A 19,677-nucleotide genomic window follows, 5' to 3' on the forward strand; every position below is an offset into this window, starting at 1 on the left:
CACAGGGAGACTCCTAGTTAAATTCAAATCTAATGGTAGAAGGGAAACCCTCCTTTCATCTTGAGAAATAAAATAACCAATGCTGATAATATACTCTGAAGTCAAATTATTTTAATTTAATGCAGTAGTCACCATAAAGTGTAACCATGGGTAAAGCTTGAATAGCTAGAAAGTGCAGAGATATGCCCACAGTCATCATCCCCCTAGGACAGTTTACCCTCATATAATAGTTACCAGAACGACAGTGTGCACCCGGGCCCTGTCTGGCTGAACGTTGGGCTCTGAAGTTTGGCAGTTTGAAACAAGTTGCTGCTGTTCTTCAAAATGAACATGAAATGCCCTGTTGAGATATAAAACCAAAGCATTAAGTTTACCAACTGGATTGGGTGAAGCAACAAAAGTTCTGTCTCTTAATGCTATGCCAAGTAAGTTTCATGTCCAATTAAAATTATACAACAATAAAAAGTCAACACAGATAGCAAAAATTGCCTTTGTACATCCATCCACAATTAAATGATGCCATTAGCCAATTAATAATTTCAGTTTATGTGGTCACAAATGTATCTATTCCAGTCATATCCCCAATAAAGAAATCACTTTTTACAGAAGGCACAATGGGTTGTCAGTGTCATCCCACATGCTGTGCTCTTCCGCCCCTGAGATCCAACCAGCAGTCTCTAGAAGTGTGCAAAGCATCTCTAGTGTTTTACCTTGAGCTGTGCCATGAGTGTGATCTCCAGGTGGGGCTTGCTGCTCAAAATCAGCAGTGAGACCGCTTTGGGAGCTCCATGTCCAGTCAAAATCGTCACCGCCACTGGCTTCAAACCACCCACAGCTGTTTGCTTCGAAGTCACAATCAGCAACTGAAGAAGAGAAATGAGACATTTAGACAGCGTCCACCTAGTCCCCTGCTTTGGAAAAAGGTAGCTGTCAAGTAGTTACACTCTCAATGTGCTCTTTTAGGTACAAAGAGTCACAGAAAAAAAACTTTCCTGGTCTGGAAACAGGGCATGCTTTGCACATTAGAAACAGAGAAGTCTGATTTTCAGAAATTCATTTTCTCCCAAGCATTCTTTCTGGGACACAGCATTACTCAACCACACTGCTTGAGTAACTGCTAGCATTTGTAACTTTGCTCCAACAATGTGTCATTTCCTGTCCTTCAGCACCAATGGGGTGTTTGTTTCTACAGAGCATTTTATATTAAACTGTTAACTGTCACTGACTCAGACACTGACACTGTAGAAGCCCCAGATCTACTTCCTTTATCTCCTTCCTGACTTTACAGAGGTTGGTCTTTCAAACATCGCTATGTTTGTCACCTGATTTGTGTAGAATAGAGAATGTTTTTTCTAGGAAATATGGTCAGTTACATTTCACAAAGCCTTCTTGAAAAGAAGAAGAAGGGAAGGAGTTGGAGAAGAAATAGAAGCTATGAGCCACAAGACTGCAGTCCTAGAGCCAACAGTTCCTACAGACCTGCACAAGAGACTCTGTGCTGCCCACTTGGTACAGTTCCACAACAGCCCTATGCTACAGGCGATGAAGAGAGTGGTTCTTTCTGAATATAAAGTATGTAATTTCACCAAGGCCACATTATGGTCAAGTTGTAGAGGGGGATTATATATTATATAAAATATACTTTTACATGACAGTTAAAAAAAGAAAAAAAAAGAAAAACTATACTCATTACATTGGGAAAAGATAAGTCAAAAGTATAGTCAGAATTAATTTAGCATAATGTGCAGCCAGTAAAAAGGATTCCCATTTGTGATTGATCCATCAAGATTCTCCACCACCACATAGATTTGAAAAGTTCCAAAACATGTAGATGTCATGTTAATCCCTGTGAAGCAAATACTTTGATTCCTGCTTCAGACAAACTTAAGAAAAGGATCTAAGAATTCTCGCTACAGAAATGCAGAAGGGAACACATTGTGATGTTCCCATATAATGTGTATCTCATACAGCTACCTGGAGAGGAAACCTGACTTTCTGATAACAAGGAATATGATGCTGCAGACATGGTGAGTACTCCAATGACAGCAGGGCAGGGCGGGAAGCACTCTGAGATGACTCCCGAAAAGGAGTTAGCTTTGCAGGAACACAAGTAGGGTTATTCTTAATAGTCAAGAGTTGGAAATCAGGCAGGGAAAGCAAACTCTTCATACCCTTGGCTCCTGTGTGGAATCCATAACAGTTGATTTCACAGAAGTTGAGAGCAGCAGATGGCTACCAGAAATGGGAGAGAAGGAAGCGGTGGTGAAGGTTTGCTATTGTTTAGGTGGGCATGGGTGGGATGGGGCAATAAGCCTTGATAAGCTATTGCACAGTGTGTTGCTCAAGCAGCATGATACTGTGCTCCACATTACAAACAAGATTAAAGAGGGTTTTGAATATGTTTACCACAAGATATGAATATATTAAGGAGAGAGACATGATTTCTATTATTTTAATACCATTCTCTGTATCTATGTATTTAAACACTGAATGGTACCATATAGATATATACAATTTTTATGTATCAATGAAAAATTATTTTAAAAGAAAGCAATTTTATGGCAGAAAGACACTTAAGGAAATGTTCAACATCCTTAGTCATCAGAGAAATGCAAATCAAAACAACTCTGAGATTCCATCTTACACCTGTAAGAATGGCCAAGATCAAAAACACTGATGACAACTTATGCTGGAGAGGTGTGGGGAAAAGGGAACACTTCTGCATTGCTGGTGGGAATACAAGCTGGTACAGCCCCTTTGAATGTCAGTGTGGCGATTTCTCAGAAAATTAGGAAACAACCTTCCTCAAGATCTAGTAATTCCACTTTTGGGTATATATCCTAAGGATGCTCAATCGTGCCACAAAACATGTGCTCAACTATGTTCATAGCAGCTTTGTTTGTCATAGCCAGAACCTGGAAACAACCTAAATGCCCCTCAACTGAAGAATGGATAAGAAAAAATGTGGCACATTTACACAATGGAGTACTACACAGCAGAAAAAATAATGACAGCTTGAACTTTGCAGGAAAATGGATGGATCTAGAAAAATTATTTTGAGTGACACAGAAATAAAATTGTCACATGTACTCATTTATAGGTGGTTTTTTAACATAAAGCAAAGAAAGTCAGCCTACAAACCACAATCCCAGAGACCTTAGACAACAATGAGGACCCTAAGAGAGACTTCCATAGATCTAATCTACATGGGAAGCAGAGAGTAGAAAAAGACAAGATCTCCTGAGTAAATTGGGAGCATGGGGACCTTGGGGGAGGATTGAAGAGGGGAGGAGAGAGGTAGGGAGGGGGGCAGAGGAAAATATAGAGCTCAATAAATATCAATGAAAATGTATAAAAAGAAAGCAATTTTAACAGAAAAATGCTATTAAAACTCAAATGTGCTTTTCTACTTTTCCTTGTTCCCAAGTTCTTATGCACATTTAAAAAGCTTAATTACTTATAAAAATAATAATGAAATTAGTCTCCAAGCTAACTGTTAATTGCAGATATACTTTATTGGAATAGCCATGGACAATTATGCATGCCATAACCATTTCTGACTGAGAAACTCAATACGCTGGGTGCATATGAATAATTGAGGTTCAAAGATTTGTCACTGCTTCTGGAGAATTATTGACTTTCTCAGTTATATCCACTGCAAAACAATGCCACAGTCACCACTTGCTCAGAGCACATGGGCAGGAGACTACGCTAGGGCCGGTTCCATTTTTAACAGAAAGCGCGTGGACACAGACTTTCTGGAAGTTATGCTTATATTTTCTATGACTAAGGGTTGAGAAGCTAATGATTTTACTGTGGCTTTTAATTATTGTTACAAAAATTACCTAAGTGTCCTTTATTAATTATGTTAATTATAATTACACTCGTTGCCTCCGGGGAGAGGTGATGGAAGATACTTGCTGGACTGACAAATAGGTTCAAAACTGTCAGGTTTGCAGCCGTTTGCTGAGTAAGAAATCAAACTGGTATGAAACTTAAGAGCACTTTTGACTAAATATCCAGCCTTAGATCCTGTCTTATTTTGAATTTACTATCTAGAACTTCTTTGATGGTTTCGATGATCCCATTTGGGTTTAATGAAAGGAATAAGCACAAAATATAAAAAAAGAGAATTCTGAACTAATAATTTAGGCATCACACAAAACTTAAGAAAAAAAACTTTGGATGAAATATGCCCAAATGTATAATGAAGTTTAAACACAAATTCTTTCATATTAGCCTTATAGGCAGATGCAAATGTTGAGTTTAAAAGATATTAGACAGAGTTTGTGAAAAATGTTTTTTAAAAGTTAGAATCTGGACTGGAGAGATAGATCAGGGGTTAAGAGCACTTGCTTTTCTTCCCAAGAACATGGGGCTGATTCCTAGCACCCACATAGTGGCTCACAACTGTACATTGATCCAGTTTCAGGGGATCTAATGCCATCTTCTGGCATCCCTGGTACCAGGTAACTGTGTGATGCACAAACATTACTGCAAGAAAGACATCCATATTTGTAAAAAATGAAACAAAATAAATTTAAAATAAAAGTTAGGATCTAATGCTCTTTCAGAGATCAGCACTGTAGACCAACAGTTATTAATTCTTTGTTGAAAACATCTTGAAACACCTGCTGTCTTATTTAATCCCCAAGAAATATCCTAGAACTATAACTGTACTTTAAAAATGTTTTATGACATTTAGTTGTGTGAGTGATAAGATGCCACATGCTACCTGCATGTAGCGATCAAAAGACAACTTGCAAGAGTCCACTCTCCTCTTTTTGGCAATAGATGTCAATGAACACAGAGACCTACAACTGTGCATTATGCAGAGAATAAGCGTCTTTGAAGTGCTTAAGTCTATATGGGATGTTTTATACCACATACCTGTCCTGTAAGGCTCTGGGTTCTTCAGGGAAGAGGGAATAGAAAAGTTGTAAGAGCCAGAAATGTCAGGTACTTATAAGGAAACAGTGTCTTCTGGACACCACAGGGCAGATGCTCGTGTGAATTCCTCATGATTGTGAGAGCATGCACAAGGCCTGTGCACACTCCAGTCAAACAAAATCCTAGCATGGAGTGAGGAAGGTGGACACCACTAGCTGAAGGACTATTTGGGATTTGATATTTTCTGGGACAGGGAGAATTGGTTTTGTTTAATAGTGTGACTCCTTGTATATTGGCACCACTCCAGAGCAAGCCCCACACCCAAAAGCAATTGGGTAACAGAAACTCGACTCAATATTTTTTTTAAAAAATAGAGAGTGTTCAAAAAGTTGAATGGGTAGGGTGACTGGAGTAGATCTGGAATATACATATGCACACGTGCACACACAGTCACACGCTAGACCTCTAGCTTTTTTGAGCTTCCTGAAAGGTGATTGAAGGATAAAAGTTGAGAATCCAGTGTCGTGGATTCTGTTCATTGAGGTCAGGCCTTGATTATTTTAATTTTGAGTGCATTAGTACTGTATCCCCTTTTTTGAGCATATTCTCTACTTTTGTAATTATTTCATTTCAGCTTTTTATCATGCCTTTAAGTGATTATATGCTTGAAGTTAAGATAAAGTTGAAATAATTGAACTCTGAACTTCATCAATAGTTAATATTCATTAACTATTCATTAACTGTATAAAATAGGGAGAAACGATTTGGAAATGAACTATATAATAAAAAAGAAGTCTGTGTAAATGAATAAAAGGAATTAGCCAATCTAAAGTAAAGTCAATGTATAAACAACCAAACAGCATTTGATCTTCAAGATTACTGTATTTTAAAAAATAATGGTTCACTCTATTATCATACACATATTTTAAAATCCATAAATTTATGTTTTTTATCAGTGAAAAAAATTTAAAACACAAATTCTCCTATTTAAAAACTTATAACTACAATATTGTTTCAGAAAAATCCTGTGATGTATCTAACACAGATTCTGTTAATAGAATGTTAATAGAATATTCGTCATGTATCTCACATGCTTTGGCATCCACATATGATGGGATCCAATCATTGACTACCCTTTGTCCAAACTGTACTTTCGGGAGAATTAAATATCAAACAGCCTCACTCTGCATAGGGCAAGTGACTATTCTACATAATAAGGGCAAAGTTTTCATAAAGCTCACTGATAATCAGGTTGGTTTGCAGTCCATTTGTAAATGATGTTGGCCAAATAAGCATGGGATTCCCAATTGCTATGCAAACCTACTTCAAATGCACATCCTCCTGCCGTTCTGTGTTCCCTACTTAAAGGGGCAAGGAAGACCAGCTCAGACATAAAGGCTACATTGATTATCATATTCATAAATAAAAAGGTCATCTGTGTCAGCTAAGAATTCCCCTCTTCCCCCAGCATCCAAAGGAATTATAGCAACACAAAGCTGTTAGTTAACAGAGAGGGAAAATTTCCAGAACAGTCATAGTCCTTGACATATTAACCATATGATATATATTCATATTCTATCAATTAGGAATCTAGAATTTATAAGCAAGTAGGTAATTATGGCAAAATAACAAGTACTATGTGTTCATTTATTCCTTCAACCATTCATTATCCATTTATTAAAAAAAACCTGATAGAGAACATGTTACATATTTGTAAAAATATAAGGAGTAAGACCACAACTGTAAATATAAAGGGGGAAAATTATAATGGGCTGGAGAGATGGCTCAGTGGTTAAGAGCACTTGTTGCTCTTCAAGAGGACCTAGTTCTATTCCAAACACTACATGGTGGCTCACAGCCATCTATAATTCTGGTTCTAGGGAATAAGACACTCTATCTTGCCTGTGTTGGCACTAAGTATGTACATGTACACAGACATTCATTAAAGGAGAATACCCATAAAATTAAAAAACAAAAAAGATGCAGGAAAAAAATTACCTGTTACACTGAGGGACTAGGTAAGGTAGCATTAGCAGAGATGAAAAATAATTGGTGATAAATAGATGGATAATGATAGATAGATGATAGATAGATAGATAGATAGATGATAGATGGATGGATAGATAGATAGATAGATAGATATAGATGGATAGATGGATAGATGATGGATAGATGGATAGATGGATAGATGATACTAAATGGATGGTGATAGGCAGATGATAGATCATCACCAGAACAATGAAATGTCTAATACATGTGTCTGGGAGAGAACACTCGCACAAGGGGAACAGCAAGAGCCTCAAGAGCAGAGCTAGAACCTAGGAAAATAAATGTCTCTATTTTATAAATAGTAAAAGAATAGGAAAAGGGGAGGAAAGCAAGGAAGAAAAAAATTATAGATGATGAAATTAGATATCTATAATTTTCAATGAGATAAGAAACAAGTGAGATGCTTTAAGTGTGTGAGCAACAAAATCTACAAAAAACAATATATTTTATTTTATATGCTAAATAGATATGAAATAAATATTTATGAACACATATTTTATATATGGTTATATATATTTATCCCATAAATGAATATATATACAAATTAAAAATGAATAATAAAACCTATAAAATAAGGATATTGTAAAAATCTAGACAAAGGGAATACATGCTTGGTACTGTAAGCCTAGCCAAAAGCTTATATCTAACTATGTCACAGGCCCTAGGGAAGATTCTATTATTCATGTTTTGCTAAACGGACATGTAGTCACTCTGCATTCTAAGTATTTATATTTCTATATGGACTAGTGCAGTTCTAGCCTTGGTCAGAGATTGCTTTTACAGTAGTTAAGGCAGACACTCATGGACAGGCAAGGTTCTAGAATAAGTAACTGTTGAGTACTTGGTGATGAATAACTATCTATGTCAACCTCATTCAGGGCCCAGGGAGCGTTATGGGATAGGAGGTGAAACCATTGTAAGAGCTCGATGACAGAGAGAGGAGTGTAATGAAGTGCTGTCTCTAGGATATCACATGGTGTTGCAGTGATGAATTCACAGGAGCTGTGGCTATCTACATACACACACAGACAAACACACACAGACACACAGAAACACACACGTAGACAGACACATACACACTGACATGAAAGTAGAACGAAACTGTTTAAGAAGGGAGTCAGCAGGAGTAGAATAAAAAAACAAAAGGGGGAAGGGTGATAGGGAGACCAATATAATTGCAATACATTGCAAACATGTATAAGACTATCCAAAAATAAACAAAAATTGATATTTTGTGATATCAAAGGACAGTCTTTATTAGAAGAGACAGTTCCACAACTCTGAGTGATGGGCAGTCTCTGAGGTAAGGGTCTAACCCACCAAGATGGAATAGGCTCAGATTTCTCCCATCTTAAGACAATCATTTTTCCCTGCCCCAGCTTCCTGTGCTGTTCATGTTCTTTTTCACCCGCTTTCTTCTTTCTTTCCCCTCTTCTCCTCTTCTCCTGCTTTTTATATGCAAGTTTTTGTTTTTAATTATCATTGACCCCATATAGTCATTTCCAAATAAATGTAGCATCTCTAGGTTCTATCCACACCATTTTATTAAAATTATATTTTCTAGGAGTAACAGCATCATCCCTGTGGCTAAATCCCACAAACATCTTCCGTCTTTTATAGAATGTAGGTATTTTCTTCACTCTGTGTCCTTAGAGAAATCGCCTTAGTCATCACCTCACTCCTTGGTCCTATGGCCTATGAATGCCCACATCCTTCATAAACTTTGTAAAGAATCTTCCGAGAACTGAGATGTGCCAGGACCACGTACACAATAATGTTGTGCAGTAGGGAGTATTGATGTCCTTCTTTTTGCAAAGTGAAACACTGTAGCTCAAGACAGTTCCACAGCTGGGAAGCTGAAAGGTCAGAGCGCACTTGTCCCAGACTTAGAATTGGACCTCTCACCACCTCTGTCCAGCCAGACCCCAGCTCATCACCACCTCTGTCCAGCCAGACCCCAGCTCATCACCACCTCTGTCCAGCCAGACCCCAGCTCATTTTTATCCCTAGTTTCAGTTTCTCTCACCTGCTCTCCCTCGCTTTCTATACCTTCTCCAGTTTGTTAGTCAGCCTCCTGTTGCTCTGAGGGGAAAGAATCCTAGATAAAAAGTTAAAGAAAGAAACCTTATTTGGTTTGATGGTTTCAAAGATCTTAGCGTATGGCCTGCTGTCACCGTTGTCTTTATGCCTGTGGCAGCATGGCACGTGGCAAAGAAATCTGCTTACCTCACAGCAGCTACGAAGGGAGCTGGAGAGAGAACGAGACTACGAAGGAGGAGGAGCAGAAAGAAGAGAAAACTGAGGACAAAATGAATCTTTCAAAGACACTCCCCAGTGGCTTACTGCCATCTCCTAAACCAGAGGTTCTTAACCTGTGATTCATGACCCCTTGGAGGTCGCATGTCAGATATCCTGCATATCAGATTTTTACATGACAGTTCACAACGGTAGCGGAATTACATTGATGAGCCATCAAAGAAGCAAGCTTATGTTTGAGAGTCATCACGACATGGAGTGCTGTATTTAAGGTTGTGGCTTCAGGAAGGTTGAGAACCACTATAAAGGATCAATCCATGCTCAACAATGTCACTGGCTAGAGACCAAGCCTTCATACCTCCTGAGCTCATAGGAACCATTCCATTGCCATCTCCAAATTATAGCACAGGTATAATAATTACACTAATCACTTAAATCAAACAAATGTTGATTCATGTTTACAGTATTGTGAAAGTCTGGGAAAGTATCCCATCAGTTAGGGAGCCCCCTGAATTTCTCATCATTCTCCTCTCTCACCCTTGATAAATTTTTAAGCTGATGTTTCACACCTAAAGTTGTAAGAAGATATTGTTAAAATACGAAAATGGAATTTAATACAACAGAAAGTCTCCCAACATGAAAAGCCAGGGATTTGGCAGACTTTAAAGGTTCAGTGTTAGTTCCTGATACCAAAACATGATTAGGGTAAGGGAACACATTCTCTCTCTCTCTTTCTCTCTCTCTCACACACACACAAACAGAGAGAAAGAGAAATGTAAAGTTCTTATACAACTTACTTTCAAGTTCAATTTAACAACACCTAAAATGATAAAAAAGAGCATATGCTATAATCAAATTTGTTTTAGTCCAGGGATATAAGTACAATTAAACACAAGTAAATCAGCTCCATATATATATATATATATATATATATATATATATATCCACAACAATAATTATATAACCATCTTTTAATAGACAGGGAATAGACTTGGCTAAAGTTAGAATTGTTTCATGATGAATGCCTTGAAGAAAAACTAGGTAATGGAAGGCTCACACCTCAACAGAATAAAGAACATGCACACACACACACACATATACACACACACACACACACACACACACACAGGAAACCCATAGTCATTATGGGTTTTAAAATCAGAACTAAAACAAGAATTTCTACTCCCACTACTCTTATTTTAATTTAGTACTGATACTTTAGCCAGAGCAATAAGACAAGGGAAAATAAAAAGGAATAGAAATTAGGTGAGAAAGAAGTCAAATGTGACCCTGTGTTCAATGTGATCTATAAGACTTTAAAGGTCACTGAAAGATTTTTAGCTTGAAAAAACAAGCTAAGTATTTCATCAGGACAAAGTCAACAAACAAAACCCAGCTGTTTTTATGTTTGCCCATAATGAACCTGCTGAGAAAGAAATCAAGGAAACAATCCCATTAACAATAGCCTCAAAGAGAACAAAACAACTATTTCTTACCACGGTGATAGAAGGTCTCTACATAGAAAATATAGAATACCAGAGAGAGAAATTAAAGATGACACAAGAAATAGTCGCATTCCTATATCCATGACTGTGCAGAGTCAATATTTTTAAAAACCGTCATTGACCAAAGTGTTTCACAGATTTGGTGCAATTTCTATCAAAATACAAATGACATTTTTTATAGTGATAGAATAAACAAAGCTAAAATATGCATTGGAGTATAAAATACCCTCAATAGCAATCCTGAGCAATGAAATTCTAGGATTATTACAATATTCTATTTCAAATTATTCAATATTTCTACAATCACTAAAACAGCATGATGTTGGCTCCAATTCTGGCATGTGTGCTTGTGGGATAGAATAGAAGACTCCGAAGAAAGCCCACACGGCTTCACGATGGGATCCTTGGCCAAAGTGCTCAAATAACATATTGGAAAAGCAACTACAACAATTGTGATTAGGAAACTATATAACCACATATACAACCCTGAAACTAGATCCCCATTCCTCACCAGTACACAGATCAAGTCAAGTGTATTCCACTCTTTAACATACTAAAGAAACACACTGGGAAGCTTTCAAGATGTAGACAAAGGCAAAAGAACTCTGTGTAGGACTTCAGTAACTCAGGAAATAAAATGAAGGATTGTCAAATGAGATTTCACCACACAAACATCTTGTACATGCCAGTTCCAGGGACACAACCTTTTAATCCAGGCATCCAGGAGGCAGAGTTTTGCAGATTTTTACAAATTTGCTGCTAGTATGATCTAAATAATGAGCTCCAGGTCAGTCAAGGCTACACAGTAAGATCCTGTCTCAAAAAGAAACCATCTGCACAAAATGGAAAATAAGACAATTTAGAGACATAAAATGAAAATAAGAGAATGAGAAAATATTTGTCGGCTATTAAACCAGCAAGGAGTTATTATCTAGGATATAAAAACAAAGAATTAAAAATGTTAAACACCATCAAAAATCTAATCAATAAACGGGCAAATTTACTTAGTTGACATGTTACAAAAGAAGAATAAATGGTCAGTAAACAAATAGCTAAAGTTTGCCATCTTTAGCTATCAGGAAAATAAAAACTAAAACTACCTGGAGACTCAATCTTATCCTAGTGAGAATAAGGAACATCAAGCAATTAAAAGGGAAAGAAGCTTATACCTTGTAGCTTGGAATTCAATTCAGTACAGATACTCTGGAAGTCATATGGATGTTTTTCAACAACAACAACAAAAAAGGAAAACTACCAAATGACCTGCTATTCCAGTCCTAGGTACATACCTGAAGAATCAAAGCCAACATACAACATAGATACTTGCCACCCAAGCAGCTTAAATTACTATTAAATAGCCAAGCTCACAACAATAGAAGAATGGATAAAACAAATGTGATCTCAGACAGGTGGTGGTGGTGCATGCCTTTAATCCCAGCAGAGGCAGGCAGATCTCTGTGAGTTCAAGGACAACCTGGTCTACAAAGGCTATTTCCAGGACAGGCACCAAAACTACACAGTGAACCCACCCCTGCCCCTGAAAATGTGATCTCTCTCTCTCTCTCTCTCTCTCTCTCTCTCTCTCTCTCTCTCTCTCTCTCTCTCTCTCTCTCTCTCTCTCTCTCTCTCTGTCTCTGTAACAAAGAAAGAAATCATATTACTTGCTGGAAAATGAATAGAAGTAAAGATCAGACTCAGGATTTATGCATTACAGGTTGAACATAAGGGGTCACAAGAAGGAATCTCAAAACTGAAGGGAGACAGTTAGGAAAGACAGAAGAGATCAATCAGGTTTGAGGAGAAAGGGAATACAACAGAAGGTAGAAAGAATTCAGAATGAACAAAGTACATTACTTGCATGATGCAAATCACCATAATAATTCGAATCAATACAGCTGAAACAGTAATTCCAGTTTGGGTTATAGACTAGAAGGAATTCGAAGAATGCCATGAACAGTTATTTGTACACTAATTCTCACAGAAGTGTTATTCACAGTGACCAGAATGTAAGAGTCACTCAAGAATTCACACAAGAAGAATGAAAAATAAAGGGCTGAATATACATGAAAAGACTAGCATACATCCTTTAATAAAAGGAGATTCTGGTGTATGATAAAATACACCAGAAAAAAAAGCTTCAGGGCATTATCTTGATATGAAATAGATCAGTTGCAATAGAAGAATATTATATAGCTCGTTTATATAAGGGGCTTAGAGTAGTGCAACTTCTACAGAGAGACAACAGAATAGTAGTTGCCTGTGCATGAAAGTAAAGAGAATGAAGAGTTATTGATTAATAGAGTTTCAGAGAGATTGATGAGTATTGGAGATGGGTGGTGGTGATGGTTCTGGAACAATGTGGACAAGTTAACACTACTTAACAGCACAACAAAGATTTCTAAGACTATAATTTATTTTTGAGAGCAAGAATAACTTAATCCAGGCTGACAGTAGCCTAGGGTGACCTTGAATTTCTGGTTCTCCTGCATCTACCTTCTTAGTCCTGGGATTATAACTATGATCAACCATGCCTGGTTTTATACAGTGCTAGAGATTCAACTCCTTGCCTCATACCCAAAGGTGTGTACTCTACTAACTCACTCATGCCACCAGCTATTAAATTTTATATTATATGTATTCTATTCTCACAAAGAAAAACTAGAGTGGGAGAAAACAAAAAAAATAAAGACTTGAGATTCCATTGCTGATTTAAAGACAGAGGCTATATGAGAAAGAATATAAACAAATCAAGGACAGTGAAGAAGTCCTAAGCCGTGAGTAAGTGTATGAAGCCAAAACCTCAGTCTTGCAGCCAGCAGGAGCCCAGTTATACTAACAACCTGAAGTGAACAATAAGTAGCTATTTTTGATGTCTCAAGATGAAAGTCATCAATATGTTTGATTACAGCCTTATGAGGCACTAAGCCAAGAAGAAAATCACACCATCCTGGGATTCTGGTATCCAGCATTATGGGACAGGGCTGTCCTACTGTGTAGATGAACTGCTTGTAAAATCCCTTCCTCACTTCTCACCTGCTCATTCCAATATCCTCGAGGGTTCAAATTACCAATAGAGAAAGGCATGGTATTTCCCTAAAACCTGAATACATCCTCCAACATGCTTTGAAAGATGTGTAATTATGGTAAAAACATAATATAAATAATATGCAAGTAGTCTCATAGTTTAGGGAATAAAAGCAACCTCTACACAGGTTTAGTGCAAGCATAAAATTTTCATTCAAATATTTTGATCTACATTTAGTTAAATCAGTAGATACTGGACACGTGGATGAAAGCGCCAATTTTCATGAATGAGCACTGCTTTTAGTCACTATGTTTGTAGTAGTTACATACAACGAAAAGCTCATAGACAATTAGAAAATAAATACTCTGGGAAAAACAGCCAAAGAATTGGCAGGTGCTATCTTTCAAATGCTAAAGGCAACAACTCATTTTTATCTGAGTCCTATTCTATTACAGAGGACTAGAAATTATTCTTTGCAGGCAACAAATTATTTTCTTTTCTTTTATTCTAAATGTGTCAACGACACTTTTTCTTTTTTAAATTTTGGTCAATCAAGTAAATATGGTCTGCCCCTGAATTTAAATTTTGTCTTTATTACTGTCCTGATAACCTATTTGTGAATTATAAAAATAAGCTGCTTTGACAAGAGTGACAATTGATGTACCAACTGAGTGTTTAATTTCTGCATCATAAATCAGATATTAATGTTGAGCATTAACAGGTATTTTCACATATTTGACTATAGTATGCATAGAGTGAAATGGAACAAGTAACTAAATGGGGACTAAAAATTGGCCTTTACTTTTAAATAATTTGTTATAAATCTTGGCAATAAAGAATAAATTGATGTTTTAAAAAAAATCAAAAAAAAAAAAAAAGATTTCCAGCCAGAACAGTATTAGGCTACATGGGACTCCCTTTGAGTCTTTCAGTGTCCCTGATACTACTTCAAATCAGAATTTATATCCTCTTAATTTCCTAAATTTTCAGACATATGCTCCAAATGTTTCTTTAGTTCCTAGAAAGATGGCGATTCCCTTAAAGAAGTCAAAGAGAAGGCCAATGCTGCTTGATAAAAAATAACCCACAACATAATTAGGAAAGGAAGTAGATGTAGTAATAAAATAATTTTTAATTTGGAGGCATGTACTATCATGAAGTAAAAGTGAACTATTAAATGAAGTTAAAGATATGAAAGCTCTAATTAGGCTGGACTGGAACAAGACCTTTAAAATGGTTAAGTACAAAATAAGAAGTGTGGAGGAAGAGGGGGCAGGCCATGTAGAGAAGTGAAGGATCCTAAGAATTGTAGCCAAATAACCTCGGTGCCAATTTAACCTGTACCTCTTCTAATTATCTGCATAATTGGACTTTTACTGAGAAGTACAAAGTATCAGAGATCATTCACTGTGTCTGATAAAGAGACTATTTATTTTACAAATACCTGATAAGAAAAAAATTGATTTCTCATAGCAGAAAAAATTACTCTTAAAAATGATCCACTAGTTTTTGACTACCCTGACTCTTCCTTATTACCAATGAGGAAACCTCACTTTTTTTATATATTTTTCATAGATATTTTCTACTGTCCAGATGAAGTATAAACTACTTTCCACTGCAGAATTTTTTCTTCTTTTGTACCACTTCTAACAGCATACATTAGTCATTGTTCATAGTTACTCTTATTATTTGTACCATTTCCTAAGGCATGTATCAGTCACTGTTAATAGTTACTGTTATTGTTTGCTTGGTAATGAAGCAGTTGTAGTCTCTTTCAGTCAGACATCTAGAGCAGTGTTCCTCAATCTGTAGATTGCAACCCCTTTGGGATTGCATCTCAGATATTTACATTATGAGTAATAACAGTAGCAAAATCACAGTTATGAAGTAGCACAAAATAATTTTATGGCTGGTGGTCCCCACATGAGGAACTGTATGAAAGGGTCGCAGCTGTAGGAAGGTTGAAAAACCCTGAACTAGAATGTCTCCTTGGACTCCTTGCAGAAGGAACAAATTCTGCATTTGCCACAGAAACTCAGCAAAGTGATGAAAATCATCAAAATATATTGACTATAATTTAAGAAGCAATGAGGCAGTTTTAAGACCTTTTCGTTAAATGCCACAGGTGTGGAGTGGTTACATTATTTGAGTACCTTGCAAATTTAATTTTCTGAAGACTCAGTGGAGAATCTGAGTCCCACTTCAGTGCCCAACTCTATCTTGAACTCCGGAACAGGGAACTACTCTGACCCTCTCTCTCTCTCTCTCTCTCTCTCTCTCTCTCTCTCTCTCTCTCTCTCTCTCTCTCTCTCTCTCTCTCTCTCTCTCTCTCTCTCTCTTTGCACTTCTCTTTACTTAGCTACAGAAAGAAGAATAAATACGAATGCCCTTCAGCACGGTCAAGTCCAAAGTCAGTACGGAGAAGAACATAGAGCACTCTGTGATTAAGTCGTCTTTACAGTTTGTTCACACAGATACCCAAAAGGCAGGTTCCAATGATCCCGAGAAGCAAATGCATCATTATCTCGGCCAGTTAAAGTTTAGAAAAACTGATGTTAAATAAAAAAGGATTAATATTTTTTTCTGCTTTATGTACACACATTGCTAACTTGAATATGAAAATCAGATGTGCAGAAACAGTAAGCAGGGAAGAAAAGGATTAAAATGGATAAAGTTTATAGCAACAACAACAAATGAACTACTTACAATTCTAATCTGTAAGCTTTGGGTGAAGAACAATTATCTTGATGGAACAAATATCCCCATGAGCTCAAAGTAAAAATATGAAGAAAAAAATTCTTCAAAAAGCATTTAGAAGTGATCTTAAAATATAATTTATGCAATCATAGAAAAGCTTTTTAATAAATATTATAATTTTAACAGAAATCAAATTTTCTAGTGAAGCCATCACTCATTTTCCCTTCTAACTTTGATTTTCCTGATCTAACACCATTATCTTCAGACTGATCAAAATACCACAGGTTACTCAGAAGATTTTACCTTTATGTGGAAATGGTTTTTCCTCTGTGATCAATGTCTTTGATAAGTGAGAATTAATGGGCGGTCTCCCCATTTCTTGGTTGTATGTCACAGAAATGGAAAGCCCACCCCAACACCAACTTTCCATTAGGGCAATTTCCATTATCTTCTCCTGTGGAGGATTTCAGGGTAGAAAAGGGTGTGCAGATTCTACACTTGAGGACAAGAAGACGAAAACTAGAATCTTTTTACACAGATAAACCTGTATAAGTTTTCTTCTACCAGGATTCATCTCCAATATGATTTAATTTAAAGGCTAAGCAGCTCAATAGTTAGTAGATTTATGTTGAGATCCCCCACTCCTTATTTTGCTTAGAGAAAACAAAATAAAACAGAGGCTAGAAAATGGCAACTCATTTTCTAACATTTATTGTGACAAAAGTTTTTTATATAAAAACATCTTGCATCAAGCCTTTTAGTTGATAATTAATTTAAAATATTCCCAATATTACCAACAGACTTCTCAGAACTTTTTTTTCAGAAAACATACGTGAAATAAAACCATAACTCTTGGTCAGTCTTTTAATACAGGGAATGCAAGCTTTCTCTCTCACTACATTTATTTCATGAAAGGAACTCACAGTATCGCTGCTGACAGGTTGTGATTTGCAGAAACAGGCAATCAGCATCTAAAGGTGATTACATATATCAGGAAAACAGATTGTTCCATCTTGAGGGCTGCTAACTTACCTTTCCCCAAGCTCCATTGAGTTCTATGCTAAACAGATTATTTATTTTATATGAAACAGAGTAAGTAAAAAATAAGAAAGCATCTAGATATTTTTAATTGCCCCTACTTTAGAAGACTCTTTAAACAGAAAAAATTGGTAGTACTCACAAGATGGTCTGACATACAAAATGGCATTCTGTTTTACAGAACTGTCAAATAAATTTTAGTTTTTGTCACTTACATCTTAGTCCATAGATGAAAATCCAATGTGGACATGCTAAAACCATCTATTGATGTTATTTGACACATGAAGTCTTTATTATCTGAATAATCAAGTCTTTCTGAGCTGTATGATATAAAGTTGCAGTGTCTGTTTTACTATATTTTGTTAGCTCATTGCGAATTCCATACAATGCATTTCAATTGTAACTCTCCTGTCTCTTTCCAGATTCGCCCTCACACCTCCTCCCCCTCCCTACTTTGCGTTCTCTTTATTATAATAGCCCTTCTGCTCCAGTTTGTGCTGCCCACCTGGACCTTGACCAACATGCCAGAACAGGTTGAGGACGCCACAACCCTAAACAAATTGACTCTCCCTCCACAGAAACCGTCGTTTTCCAGTAGCTACTCTGGTGGAGGTGGGAACTCATGACCTCCTCTCCCCACCATGCTAAAATGTAGAATGGCTTGAGGATTGGGTTTTATTAAGATGGATTTTACTTTTAACTACGTGTATGTGTCGGGATGGGGGCATATGCAAGTGTGTGTAGGTATCTGCAAAGGTCAGAGTCATCAGAATCCTTGGAGCTGGAGTCACACGCCATTGTGAGCTGCCCACTGTGGGTGCTGATATCCAAACTCAGATATTCTGTGGGGGCAGTCTGAGTCCTTGATTGCTGAACCACCCCCATCACCCCAGAATTTAGTAAAACTATTTCTTGACAAAAGAAGGCCTTCTGAAGAAAAAGTTAAAGCACATTTAAACAGTGAAAACCTGACTCCTTCCTCCTTTCATTTTTTCATGTCGCTGCTTATTGACGTAATACAGTGGAGGTAAGGCTAGCAACAATAACTGAGTACTACTAAATATTAAGCCAAATTTGACTCCAAGGAATATGTTGACCTAAGCAAATTAATAGATCCCCTAAGAATGATAGTAATCACGTGCTTATTGCCATTAACCTATCATCAAATAACCGGCACAGGAGCAATGGACCGTACAGAACTCTAGAGTGATTTGGGCAAAACTGGTTGCTGACTGTTCTCTGCCACCGCTGCCCATTTACCCACTTGTCACAGGTTGTCCTGCTGAGATTCAGTTTGTTTTGAATAATAAGACAACCAGAAGAGCTGTAAACATTGCCTTCAACGTCAACATACAGACCAGCTATCTTCACAAATGGCAAAAACACCATTTATAAAATACTGACATGAACTTCATGACATGATATTGTAAAATACTCACCATGTATAACAAAGCCTCATTCTTAAGCCTGTCACTTCATGCTTTTATGATGATCAAAAGATTCTGTTGAGATGGGTTATGTGTGCCCAGTTATGTAGGTGCAGTCATACACTCCACCATAGCATTTTCTTCAGTGATAGACCACTTACATTACAGTGGGTGGAGCCATGCTGGAGCCATTAAGCCTGTGTATGTTATGCTATAAGAACATGTGACACTGCCCATGACACATTGTATGAATAACTCCTATAACTAGCATATGACTGTATCTCAGTGAGGATGAAAATATACAGGAGGAATTTAGCAAAACACCATAGTCAGTATGCTGTGTAACTGGGAGGCATTGGGGGAGAAGAGAATGGGGAGAGAGAGTAGTGGGGAGGGAGGGAAAAGATTCTTGGAAACCTGTTACTTAAGTTGCAATGTTATACAAGAATTAAAGTGAAGATAAAATATTGAATTAAATTATCCAAAGCTACCAACATTGTGTAAAACTTCATAGTTTCTACATATTTCATGTTTATTTTTAAAATAATTTTCTCTCATTTATAAAAACTGAATATATAAAATACTTTAACCATGCTTCTAAAATCTGAACATAATCCAGAAGTACTAGAATTTTAAATCTTTAATATGATTTATAATTTTTCAAGTAGATTCTAAAAGAAAAAGAAGTTAAATTGGACTAGTGATAGCTATACAAGTGAGAAAATTATATTAAATCCGATGAAAACATTAAATATTTGAGGTTCTATAACAGAACCATATTGTCCCTTTC

At 36.7% G+C, this 19,677-nt stretch overlaps 1 protein-coding gene across 1 annotated transcript in view; it reads right to left on the reverse strand.

Annotated features, from left to right (window-relative positions):
- Positions 1-19,677, reverse strand: part of Malrd1 (MAM and LDL receptor class A domain containing 1) — a 617,971-nt gene that overhangs the window by 467,180 nt on the left and 131,114 nt on the right. The window contains exons 14-15 of the mRNA XM_038334493.1: positions 711-863; positions 235-340 (exon numbers count right to left, since the gene is read on the reverse strand). Of these exons, the coding sequence (XP_038190421.1) occupies positions 235-340; positions 711-863 (259 nt within the window). The remainder of the gene's footprint in view (positions 1-234; positions 341-710; positions 864-19,677) is intronic.

The sequence above is a fragment of the Arvicola amphibius genome, chromosome 6, assembly GCF_903992535.2.
Source record: "Arvicola amphibius chromosome 6, mArvAmp1.2, whole genome shotgun sequence".
Classification (NCBI taxonomy): Eukaryota; Metazoa; Chordata; class Mammalia; order Rodentia; family Cricetidae; genus Arvicola; species Arvicola amphibius.